Here is an 11,804-nt window from a genome sequence, read left to right as displayed (position 1 = left end):
TGTGTGTGAACCTATGTGGGTGGCTGTGTTGCACGGTGCGGCATGCAAGTGTAGCTTTTCTGTTGGCGAGCCGAAGAATCGCGTGGTATGTCCTCAAAGTGAGGACCGACATGCTTGCGTCTCATCAGTCAAGGACAGGGATGCGGTCCCCATGACGACGGACCGGATGTGCGACCGTTCTAACCCTCGTCGGCTGCCGCCTGTAACGTTGTGTCGAGTCTGACTCATCCTGCGCTCGCTCCCACCCCACCGTGGTGCCTCCTGACGTCACTCGCTGCTGTGTTCCAGCGTGGTTCTGTGTCCGGCCCGGTGCCCTGCCAGCCTATTGGCACCCTGTTTCCACAAGGCTCACTGTAAAGATTGTTTACGGGAAACAGGTTCCCTTTTAGTGCACACAAGTGGTGACGGCCCGCATGCATGCACGCACGCACGTGTGTGCAGCCATGACAACAGGGCTAGTGAGAGGGGGGGGGGGGGGGGGGGGGGGGGGGGGGGAACAATGATGTAAGGGACCAAAGACTCCAGGAGTTAAGAAAAGAGGAGGAAGGAGAATTGAGTTTGTGGGTGGGTAGACAAAAGAGGAGTGGGAGGGAGGGTGGGACACACACACACACACACACACACACACACACACACACACACACACACACACACACACACACACACACACACACACACACACACACACACTCTGCAGTTCAGTCACCGTCTTCCACCTGCACCACACACAGCCAGATAGTGCTGAGGTGCTCACAGTCCAGCCATGTGCTGGTCTCGCAGTTTTTTTTGCTGTTTGGTGCTCATTGGTCCGAGCTCAGCCCGAGGCCACACCCCTCTCCATCACCCCGGCCAACCGGTGCTACTAATCCCACCGGTCACCATGGCACCCCGCGCTGTCCCCTGGGACCACCGCCATGCTACCCAAACCTTGACACTCAACACTGCAATGTCAGGAAGCACATTTACTGCTAGTGTGTGTGTGTGTGTGTGTGTGTGTGTGCGCGCGCACTTGTCTGGTGGGACTGGGTCTTTCCCAGAGGGAAATCCTGTACTATAAATAGCCGTTTGATCCATGACGCTAGCCTTGGGCGGGCGAGGTACAGAGAGATGGAGAGAGAGTTAGAGGGGAGGGGCCGGGGGGAGGGGGGTTATGAGAGATTAAAAAGAGGGGAAACTATGGTGTGACAGAGCGATTAAACACTTTAATTAAAGCCATGTTGACGGATTGTGGATCCTCGCTCCTTCCATTGATTATTGAACCGCTTGGATCGGTCGTGGAATAGAAACGGTTTGATTGAACGCTAGCTAGGGTCCTCTGAATGTACACATCTCAGGAGTCTGGGAATCGCACAGAACAGCTAGATGAGGTCTGTTGAAAGGAGAGCTGTACCATGTCTTCATGCTGTTCTCTGTTCAACATAAAAGCCTACACTTTCGCCGTTTTAAATTATTTAAATCCTTTTTTCAAGTATTTCTTTTTAATTCAAGTTTTAAGGAAATAATCGACTATTGCTACTTTCTATCTTCCTTATGTCTAAGGTTAAAGTTGCCTTTCTCTTTGGCCTTCAGACTTTTTTGTTCTGCAGTAGTTCCTTTATGAAAGAATGCAGCGTGTGCTGCATGAGTCATCATCAACAATGCTCTCCCAAGCAATAAACACCACAAATGTTTGCAATGAAGCTGTGAAATCGGGGGGGGAAAGATATTAAAAAAAAAAGCAGTACCCCTCCCCTTCAAACCATATCCAACCCCCTGGATGACTTTAATATTCAATTATTCTGGTCCATGCCCTTAATGAGCAGGGGGGGGGGGGGGTGGAGGGCCTCTTGCTTTAGGATGCCTACAGAGACGCTTCGGCTATTGGAGTTCAAACCAAGAACCTTTTCATCTGGGAATCAAGCACCTTAACCGCTGGACTATTCCGTACCCCGGAACTGGACGTCCCCCCCTAGAACTGAAGATGTGATTGGTGTGTTGACTTCTAATCGGAGGCCTCATGTTGTCCTCTGCTGCTAAACATACAGTCCGTACAGTCCGGATGTGAGATGGTTTACCAAGAGACTGGTGGACCCCAGCACTATGGATGATGGAGTGGGTAGGTGTGTGTTGGCTGCGTTGGTTCTCTGGTCAGGGTCCTCCCTCTAGTTCCTCTATCTCCCTCGCTCTCTCGCCCCTGCTTTCCTTTTCTACTCCATTTTTCTCTCTCAATTGAATCTTTCATTCTCTCTATTTCGGTTGCCCTTTCGGATCGTGCCTTTCGCCAATAATCTCTCCCTCCCACTCATCTCTTTCTCTGTCTCGGTCTGTGTCTGCAGAAGGCTGTATGTGGTCATGTTCTCCGGCTCGCCTCGGCATCCTCTCCTGTCATTGATCAGTTAGCTGTTCCTTTTGTTAGTGGAGCATCGATATGATGCACGCTAGCCAGCGTACACAAGGTGTATTCAGGGTTTGCACCAAGAGTATGTCCTCATGCCACAATCCCATGTGGAATAGTGTTCACAGTGATGACAGTGATCTGCATTGGATCTTGTCTAATTAAAGTGGTGTCCTTTTAAGTTTCGTATGAATGCATTGTTCATGGAGATGAATTGCTGTATTGTATTCATATCAAGGATATGTAGAGGATATAGCTACAGCATTACGCAAGAATGAATTCTGTGATTGCAAAACATGTCCCGCTGTTCAGTCTATAAATAGTCTGTGTGAGTGAGCAGGTTTGTCGTGCTGACATTTTCCCCTGAAATGAGGGATTTTTTTTTGATCGTTTCCTTGTCTAATAGATCATGTCTTGGGTAAGGGTGTTGGACTTCCGGTCAAGCTGACCAGTGTCTGAATTCATTATAAGGCACTAGGAAGTGGTTATATTGGTGGCCAGGGGGGGCAGTCCCTGTGGGCAGGTTAGAGGGCTATGGCCACAGCCAGCCTGGCAGTATCTCTCCTCCGTACACACTGGGGCTCCAGTTAGTCAGCCTGTGCGACAGCTAGCTGTGTGTGTGTGTGTGATACATTTGTTTGTGTGTGCGTGATATATTTGTTTGTGTGTATGCAATACTTTTGCACGTTTGTCTGTCCGTCTTGGTCTGTGTGTGTGTGTGTGTGTGTGTGTGTGTGTGGTCTTTGCACGCATTCATGCGTGTGGTGTGTGTATATCAGGATCAATGCAAGTTGGTGCCTGGGTGTGTGTGTCGGGGTGCGTGCATGCGTGCCTACTGGGCATCAGAGGGCCGGGGGGCCCCATTCTATTCCCAGCAGCCTATGGGAAAGTGGTGAGCGGAGGGGACGCTAATTGAGGCCAAGTTCATGCGTGTCTCGGCGAGGCTGGAGACGACCTGAAAGAGGCCAATGTGTTGAGTGCCACCCCACGCTGACCTCTGGCCCTGACAAAACCATGCATTTGATTCAGTCCACCATACTGCTGGCCTGTTGTTGTTGTGTGGATGTGTTGTCTGTTTGGAAACATGAGATTACTTCTGGGTGGGTGGGTGGGCGGTCTTTGTTTTTGTTTGTGCGTGTTGTTTTTGTTTGTTTTGTTTTTTTCTAGAAACTGTTGACAGCCAAAGTTAGATTTGTGTTACTGACATATTTGTGTACTGTGGGTGCACAATAACGTTTTCATTGACAGTTAGGGAGTGTGTGTCAAACCAAATTGCATTCAGACAGTTTAATCTATCTAATATTATAGAAAGAAATATCCTGTCTACTTGTGTAATAATTGAACATTGGAAAATATAACATTTAGGAAATTGTAAAAATGAAGCTTTTATTTGGTAAGTGTTCTTGTTTTTAATGCAACATATTCTGTGAATCATCGTATTGGTCAGAGAGACGATTTCATGGTCACTGATTGCCTCTTCCCGGAACCACAGTCTATTACTCACTTAAGGAACTGAATCGACACTTTATGTAATCCAATCAAAAACTCTCATATCATGACCAATGGTTGTGTCCCCGGCCCCGCCCCTCATCCCCCCCGTCTCCTCCTCTTCCTCAAACCCGGCTGGCACCGTAGCTCAAGTCCCAGACCCAGTCCCTACTCTGGGGGTGCCGTGGTCCCCTTACTGACAGTGGCGATCACATCCATCGTATGAAGCTCAGAAACGACGGAGAGATAAGCGAGATGCTTACGTCATGCCGCTGATTAGCAGTCAGACATCAGCCCTTACACAATGAGTGGGCATTGTCTCGCACAATCAAGCAGTAATAACTGCCTTTTAAAACTACTTGACCGAGACCATCCACATGTCCAATCTATGTCCATAGCAGTTTAAAGACAGGGCACTAGTTTGGAAGTGTTTGCCTGTAACAGCTCATTATATATGCACACAAAAGCTGCTGCTGACAAATCGAGGCCGGTACTAAATATTTCATATCAATTGGTAATGCAATATGTATGCCATATCTATCGGTAATGTAATAATGGCAATTTAGCAGTATCACTAATGTATTGCGAACCTTGAGGTTGTCAAGCCTTCAGAATAAAGATAGGGGATGGTCATTTTAAAAGCACACACACACACACACACACACACACACACACACACACACACACACACACACACACACACACACACACTGCAGCTCCAGTCTGTCTGGTCGGACCACACCCTTCATCCCCCAGAGGAGGGTGTTGGGTTTCCTCCTGCCCTGTACCAGACCTCCCATTGGCTGTGCCAGACAGTTACTACCACTTCACCACCTTCCCATTGGACGGCGGCGGGACCAACGCCGTCTGTGATTGGTCGGACATGCACTCCTCCGGTTTCACGGGTATCAATAATGGTATTGGAGCATGTATGGGCACGGTGCCATCCCGCCGGGCCCGCGCGCGGTGCTCTAGTAGAGGTGAGGTCATGTTTATTCTGAGCCAGGAATCACAATCAGAAACAGTTGGATTGCCAAGAAAAGCGTTTGCATGCACAGGAAGTTTTAATATTATTTTCAACACTGGATATTATGACATTATGCACTGAAGCGTTTTCCAGCCCTAACACGCTGTGCCCGTTCATTATGTGCGTCATAAATTGAACCATTTTCGTTCCGCCCAGTAAATCACTAAAACTGCCGCGTCTACTGCACAGCTGCTGCCTGATTTGAAAAGTATTACAGAGCCCAAGAAAGGCTGTGAGGCGACTCAATATCGTAATGCGTTGGCCAATGCCGTCTTTTTGCCTCGTCCTTGGTTCGGTACGCAATAAACCGCCGGGGCATATTCTGAAGAATGCCTCGCCGATGGTTTCGTCGGCCAAGCATCTGTTTGTGTTGCGTAGATGAAAAACCCCTCAGGGCTTTTTAATAACAGCATTATTGGACTGTAGATATTTCACCCTTGGGGGGTGGGGGTGGGACGAGGGATGGGGGGTGTAGTAGTAGACTGAGCCAGTATTTGGTGTCATCTGCTGTAGGATTACTCCGGTGTGTGTGTGTGTGTACCACAAGATGTACTTTATGGGCCGTTTTTACACAACCCTAATCTCCAAGTCCACTAATGCTTTGGGTTTGGTTTGGTTGTTCCAACCCACCCCTCCCCGGTAGAGATGATGTCGACAGCAGATTGTTGTTGGCATGCTTGTGTGTTTGGTCTGTGTTTGTAAAGCACAAAGTAGTGATGTACGAGGATGGAGTAGAGGGCTATCACTTGCTCATGATATGCGGGAGGTATTGCAGATTGAATAGTGGAGGTGTTTTTTGTGATGACGCGGGCCGGTAAATCCCTGCCGTAGCAAAGGGATTGTTTTTGCCCTGTTGCCATGTTGCATCATTCGTGTGTGTGTGTGTGTGTGTGTGTGTGTGTGTGTGAGTGTGAGAGAGAGAATCTGCAGGAAGTGTATTCTCGTTTTTTTGGACAGCATGTGTGTGGGTGTACGGTACGTACTGTAAGTGTTCATGTGTATTGGTGTGAGGTGAGTTTATGGCACTGTGCGTGTGTGTGTGTGTGTGTGTGGGCGCTGGTGTATCATCATCATCAAGCTAGCTGAGTGACGTGGGTGTTCTATCAGGAATGCAAATCTGTGACTGTGTGTGTGACTGTATGCTCATACCATAGACTGTATGATTAAGGTTAAAAAAGTGTCTCTCGTCACAAAGTTGAATAGAAACTTTATCCTTGATCAGACGTGTGTGTGTCTCTGTAGGTGTCTGTTTGTGTGTGTGCACTCATACAGTTTATACATATGTGTGTGAATGTATGTGTGTGAATGTGTGTGCGTGCACAAGTGTGCGTGTGCTTGTGTGCTGAGCATGCATGCATGTTGGACTATATTTAATGTTTCATACTGCTAATGCTCTTATCTTAAGCCTCTTACTTAACAAATGTGTGCATCAGTGGAGTGGGTTTAGATGTTTAGCCTGCCAATAGGCCCGTTTATTTTTATCGCACTTGGGCTTTACATCAGAATATGCACAACATAAGTGTAAATGTGAAAATAATGTGTCTGTGTATAAATATAGATATAGAGAGATATATCGATATAGATATAGAGATAGAGGCAGGCCTTAACGGAAACCCACAGTGAGTGAAAAGAGGTTCTCCGCCAAGGCTTTAAGTGGCTATAGTCAGGGCTAGTCTCACACTCTCAGGAAGACTGTGTTCCAGCTAATGGCTGCATAATGACTGAAGGCGCTCTCACCACGTTTGCTTCGCACCCAGACACTCTACCCATTCAGCCAAAAACCAGGAGGCCGACCGACTCTTAAGGAATGAAATGTTGAGCCTCACGGTGCTTAGCTAGCCTTGACGTCTGGCGGAGCGTTGTCTGTGTCCTCTTGTCTGGAGTAAGTTAGTGTGGTTGTACAGCATGTGGTGCTAGCCATATTAAAAACATCCTCTGCTCAGTTCTGTTGTGCTGAACTGCCTGCCCCCCAGGGGAACCGCTGTGCTGTCGGGCGGCTAAATAACATACTACCAAGCGCACGGCGCACGCACAAACATATGATCCGATACGCGGGTTATTATAAAAGGCCTTGCACATCACCCCATGTGCATTCATAAGAGTGTGTGTGTGTGTGTGTGTGTGTGTGTGTGTGTGTGTGTGTGTGTGTGTGTGTGTGTGTGTGTGTGTGTGTGTGTGTGTGTGTGTGTGTGTGTGTGTGTGTGTGTGTGATACTGAGGGTACAGGTGGTTGTAAAAGCAGGCATTGGTAACACCTTCACACCAGATCAGTCTTGTTTTAAACACACATGCACACTCACTGACACGCACACGCAGAGACTGATACACAAACACACACACACACACACACACACACACACACACACACACTCATTCATCGGTTACCCACGCATGTAGCAAATTCTTCTACAAAACATCTGCCCACACAAACAAAGAACTTCTTCCCCCACGCACCACACTCTGCAGCGACCTTGTGTTAAAAAGATGTGTGTGTGTGTGTGTGTGTGTGTGTTGTCACTGTGAATATACACATGTATGTATATTTGTTTGCTCAGTTGTGTTCACAACGATGTTGTGACGATATTTTCTAAGCGAAAAGCTTTTAAAACACAAAATGCCACAGATAAATGCCTTGACTTTAAAAGCTTTGGATAATAATATATATTTAATGTTCCTCCGTGTGTTCACAGGCTTTCAAGTGTGGAGATCTGCCAGGGCAACCCCCTCTGCTTTTATTGCAAACTTTATTTTCGTATTTTATAGCCTAATTTCAACTGCGGAAGAGGACTCATCTCTAAGCCCATCTCCTAATATCTCCTTTCCTTTCCTCTCCTCCATTAACCGACGGCAACTGATTCGGATTGCTATTCTAGTGTGCCGTATAAACATTTTAGCGATCGATATTTAACTCATTGCTAAACTACTTCTTACTAACTGAGCTTGTTGTGCGTGTTGGCGCCATGGTTCCGGCACCGCTGACCGCCTCTGGAAGGAGCGATCCTTGGCAAGGGTCCTTGTCAGGTTTCCTGCCCCCTGGGTTTGGGGATTTCTTCCCTTAAAGTCCTTTTACAGTGCTTATGGGGCATCATATAATGGGGCTCTGTGAAACCCTTTGAGACTGTTGCTGTGACTAAGGGGCTTGACTAATAAAGTTGAATCTCTCTCTCTCTCTCTTCTAGTGGACGTGAGCACGGCGGCTGTGCTCCCCATGCAGGTGCCCCCTACCACCCCCAACATTCTCCCCATGGACCTCCGCATCGTGGACCACCACCATCACCACCACCACCCCCACCACCACCACATCCATCAGGCCCATCAGCAGCAGCACCAAGCCCAGGCCCCCCACTTCGGCCTGGGACCCCCCGCGCCCCCCGCCTCCACCACCTCCCCCACCTCCTCGGACCCTGGGGCTGGTCAGGTACCAGGTGAGACTGTAGTGGGGGTTGTGGATCAGGCGGTTTATTACCTGGTTAAGGAGTTGTGTTAAAGAAGGTGTGTGTGTGTGTGCGTATGTTGGAGGCCAGAATGTGTGTGTGAGGTTAAGGAGCTGTGGGGTTGTGTGTCGTCAAACAGCTGTGTGTGTGTGTGTGTGTGTGTGTGTGTGTGTGTGTGTGTATGGTTAAGGAGCTGTCTGTGTGTTTGGTTAAGGAGCTGTGTGTGGTTAAGGAGCTGTGTGTGTGTGTGTGTGGTTGTGTTCAGGGGGTGGGGAACAGCAGCTACAGGAGGAGCTCCTGTCTCTGAAGCACAAGCAGCAGGTCCAGAGACAGCTGCTGATCGCAGAGTTCCAGAGGCAGCATGAACAACTGTCCAGGCAGCACGAGGTGCAGCTACAGGAACACATCAAGGTAAGGAGCCTCCGTCCTCTCATCTCCTCTCCTCCCCTTTCCTCTGGGGCCTTCTCCTCTTCCTCTGAAAACTGATTATTTTCTCATGTTCTCTACTTTCCTCTTCTCTCCCTGTTTCTCCTTTCTTCTTTCCTCATCTATTTTCTGTGTGTGTGTGTGTGTGTGTGTGTGTGTGACCTAGCAGCAGGAGAGGGTGCTCTGTGTGTGTGTATGTTTGCTCTTATGTGACGCAAGCCTGCTAGTGTAAATTGATCTGTTAGCAATATTATTCTGCTACGTTACACGGTCGCCATGGGAACGTCAAACGCACGTACACACACACACACACACCGTGTTTCCTAGTTAGTTAAGTATATTGAAGCCATTCTGCTATAAAGGCCCCACTGGCTCTGCCGCGACCACACAGTCAGCCAATCGGCAAGAAGCAACAGAAGCTAAAAATAACCCTGGCCCGTATTGACCAATCATAGAGCTTGCCTGGTTTCTAGGCTCTTGCTGGCTCTTGGCTCCGGATGATGTCAGTTTGTTAAGGTGGGCTCACGTCCCGATAGCTTCACTCGTCAGCCTGCACAATACAAACATAGCCTTTAGGGTAGCACCTCTTTGTCCTGTGTAGACTGTGGTTAAGTGTTAAATGCATTTTGTCACTGTCTCGTTGAGGTTGGACTGATTGTGCGGCACAGACTATAATCCGTCCTTCCGTGGAGTGTGTGTGGGTGTTGAGTGTGTGTGTGTGTGTGTGTGTGTGAGTGTGTGTATTGAGCAGATGCGTGTGGTTGTACCAGATGGTGCAGTAGACGCTACCTTTCTTCCTCATCCTCCTCATCCTCCTCATCATTGTGGTCAACCTATCAACGATTGGTTATTTTATTTCTTTTTCCGCAATGCCTGGGGAATGATTGAGGTGTAGTTAAGAGCAAAACATGGCATCTCAAATGGCCAAAGGGAAGAGCCTTGTTCAAACCTAATATCCATTTTGTCAATATTGTTAAGCCTTTTGCAGTATAAACAAACTCAGGAAATAGATATTAGAGTAATAAGAGTTATTCCTAGCAACTCATCATGATTTCTCCTCTTCTCTCCTGGTGTCCGTTAACTCCTCCACTCCTCTCTGGTCTCAACGATACGGTCTTTCCTCCTCCTCTCTCCTCCTGGTTCCTCCTCCTCTCTCCTCCTGCTTTCTCCTTGTCCCTCCTCCTCTCCCACACAGCACCAGCAGGATCTGCTGGCCCTGAAGCACCAGCAGGAGCTGCTGGAGCACCAGAGGAAGATGGAGCGCCACCGCCTGGAGCAGGAGGTGGAGAAGCAGCAGCGGGAGCACAAGCTGCAGCAGCTCAAGAACAAGGAGCGGGGCCAGGAGAGTGAGTCACCTGCAGCGACCACGTCACGCGTACATCAGGACGGACGCGTGCACGTTGACACAGCAGCGTTGTAATCACGTTAACATTACATTGTTATGGTCACATTTACATTATGTCGACCATGGTCACACTCACTTTAAAATGACGTTGTTATGGTCACGTTCACATCCCATCATAGTAAATCTCCGGATTCAGATTAACATCACATTGTTAGGATCACGTTCATATCACATCACAGTACAGGGTTGGGATCACAATAACATTACGTTGTTATGGTCAGATTCACATCCAATCACAGCAAATCCTTGCGATCACATTCACACTACATCACAGTGAAGTTATGATCTTCGTCGGTTAATGGCGTCATGATCACGTTATTGTTACGTCGTCATGGTAACATTCACATGAGATTCACATGATTGTGTTACATTAATACACCTTTAACAACATTTAACACATTTTAACAACGCGATCAGTCACAACGCCTGAGCTAGCCGCTAAAGGAGGAACCTTGTGTGTGTTCCCATTGGAGGGACATGCGACAGAAGCGTAAAAACTAGTGACGAAAGCAACACGGGTTGCGCTCCAATCCTAGTGAAGGGAGATCGAAATGATCACGCCTCGTTGCGTCAGCAGATATCAATTGATCGCCACGGCAACGCTCCCAGTCGAAAGGCTCTGGGTTCGAACCCCTTGTCTGACGCCTCACATTTAAGGAATCCCAGAGCAATATGGCCTAATCTCTACTCTGTGTATTGGCTAACTGTGAACAAATAATTAAACAGTAATAGTGCTGGTAATGGTTGGATTAGTGGTATATCAGGCTGCCGTCTGCCCGTACATGACACTCTCTACGCCAATCTTCAGGTGTCCCTCTGTGTGATCCCAGCCCTGGACACAGGGCTCATAAACAGGGGAAGCTTTGTTAAGTGCTGCAGTAAATTGCCTGGAAGGGAATCTCATCAAAGCCAATTTGCCTCAGTGGCATGGAGCACATATTGGAAAGTCAGCAATTCCAGTGTCAGTGTGATTTAGAGTGGCTGTATTAGCGCTTGTCACTTTCTTGTTTTCTAAATGACTCCCGTCTCGCTGGGGTTCCGGTAATTGACCGTCTGTCGCGTTCGAGCCCGGATGTACTCTGACGTTGTAATCCTTACGGATATAACCAGGATCCTGTTGCCATCTGTACCCTAATATCACAGACAGCTTTAAGTAAACAAGTAAAAAACCAACATGGTCCTAAGATTATCTCCTGTCTCTTTTCTTTTCTTCCTCTTCTTGTCTCCTTACATGTCTTTCTATCTGTTCTTCCATCTTTAATCTTGTCATCTGTTTCACTCCTCTTTCTCTCTCATCACCTTCTCCTCTCTCTGCTCATCTCTCACTCCTCATTGCCTCAACTCCCTCTTATCTTCTCTCCCCTCCTCTGCGTCTCCTTTCCTAAACCCCTCTTCCCACTGTCCCCTCTTTTCCTCCCCTCTCCTCTCCTCCTCTAATCTTCTCATCCTCTCCCTCCGCCTCCCTCCTCTCCCCCTCCTCCCTCTCTCCACTCCCCTCTCCTCTCATCCCCTTTCCCTACTCCTCTTCCCCCTCTCCCCTCTCCTCTCCCTCCCTCTCTCCTCTCCCCTCCCCTCTCCCCCTCCTCCCTCTCCCCTCCCCTTTCCTCTCATCCCCTCTCCTCCCCCTCTCTCCTCCCCTCTCCATCCCTTT

General features: G+C 48.3%; 1 protein-coding gene across 4 annotated transcripts in view; it reads left to right on the top strand.

Moving 5' to 3' along the window:
• hdac4 (histone deacetylase 4) overlaps window positions 1-11,804 on the top strand; it is a 111,747-nt gene that overhangs the window by 47,162 nt on the left and 52,781 nt on the right. For all 4 annotated transcript variants that reach the window (XM_030342869.1, XM_030342870.1, XM_030342868.1 and 1 more), the window contains 3 exons: window positions 8,068-8,313; window positions 8,588-8,733; window positions 9,944-10,094. In XM_030342869.1, coding sequence (XP_030198729.1) covers window positions 8,068-8,313; window positions 8,588-8,733; window positions 9,944-10,094 — 543 coding nt within the window. The remainder of the gene's footprint in view (window positions 1-8,067; window positions 8,314-8,587; window positions 8,734-9,943; window positions 10,095-11,804) is intronic.

This window comes from Gadus morhua, chromosome 20 (genome assembly GCF_902167405.1).
Source record: "Gadus morhua chromosome 20, gadMor3.0, whole genome shotgun sequence".
Taxonomy (NCBI): domain Eukaryota; kingdom Metazoa; phylum Chordata; class Actinopteri; order Gadiformes; family Gadidae; genus Gadus; species Gadus morhua.
The sequence above is the reverse complement of the archived record's forward strand: the minus strand, read 5'-3'. Positions and strand labels throughout refer to the sequence as shown.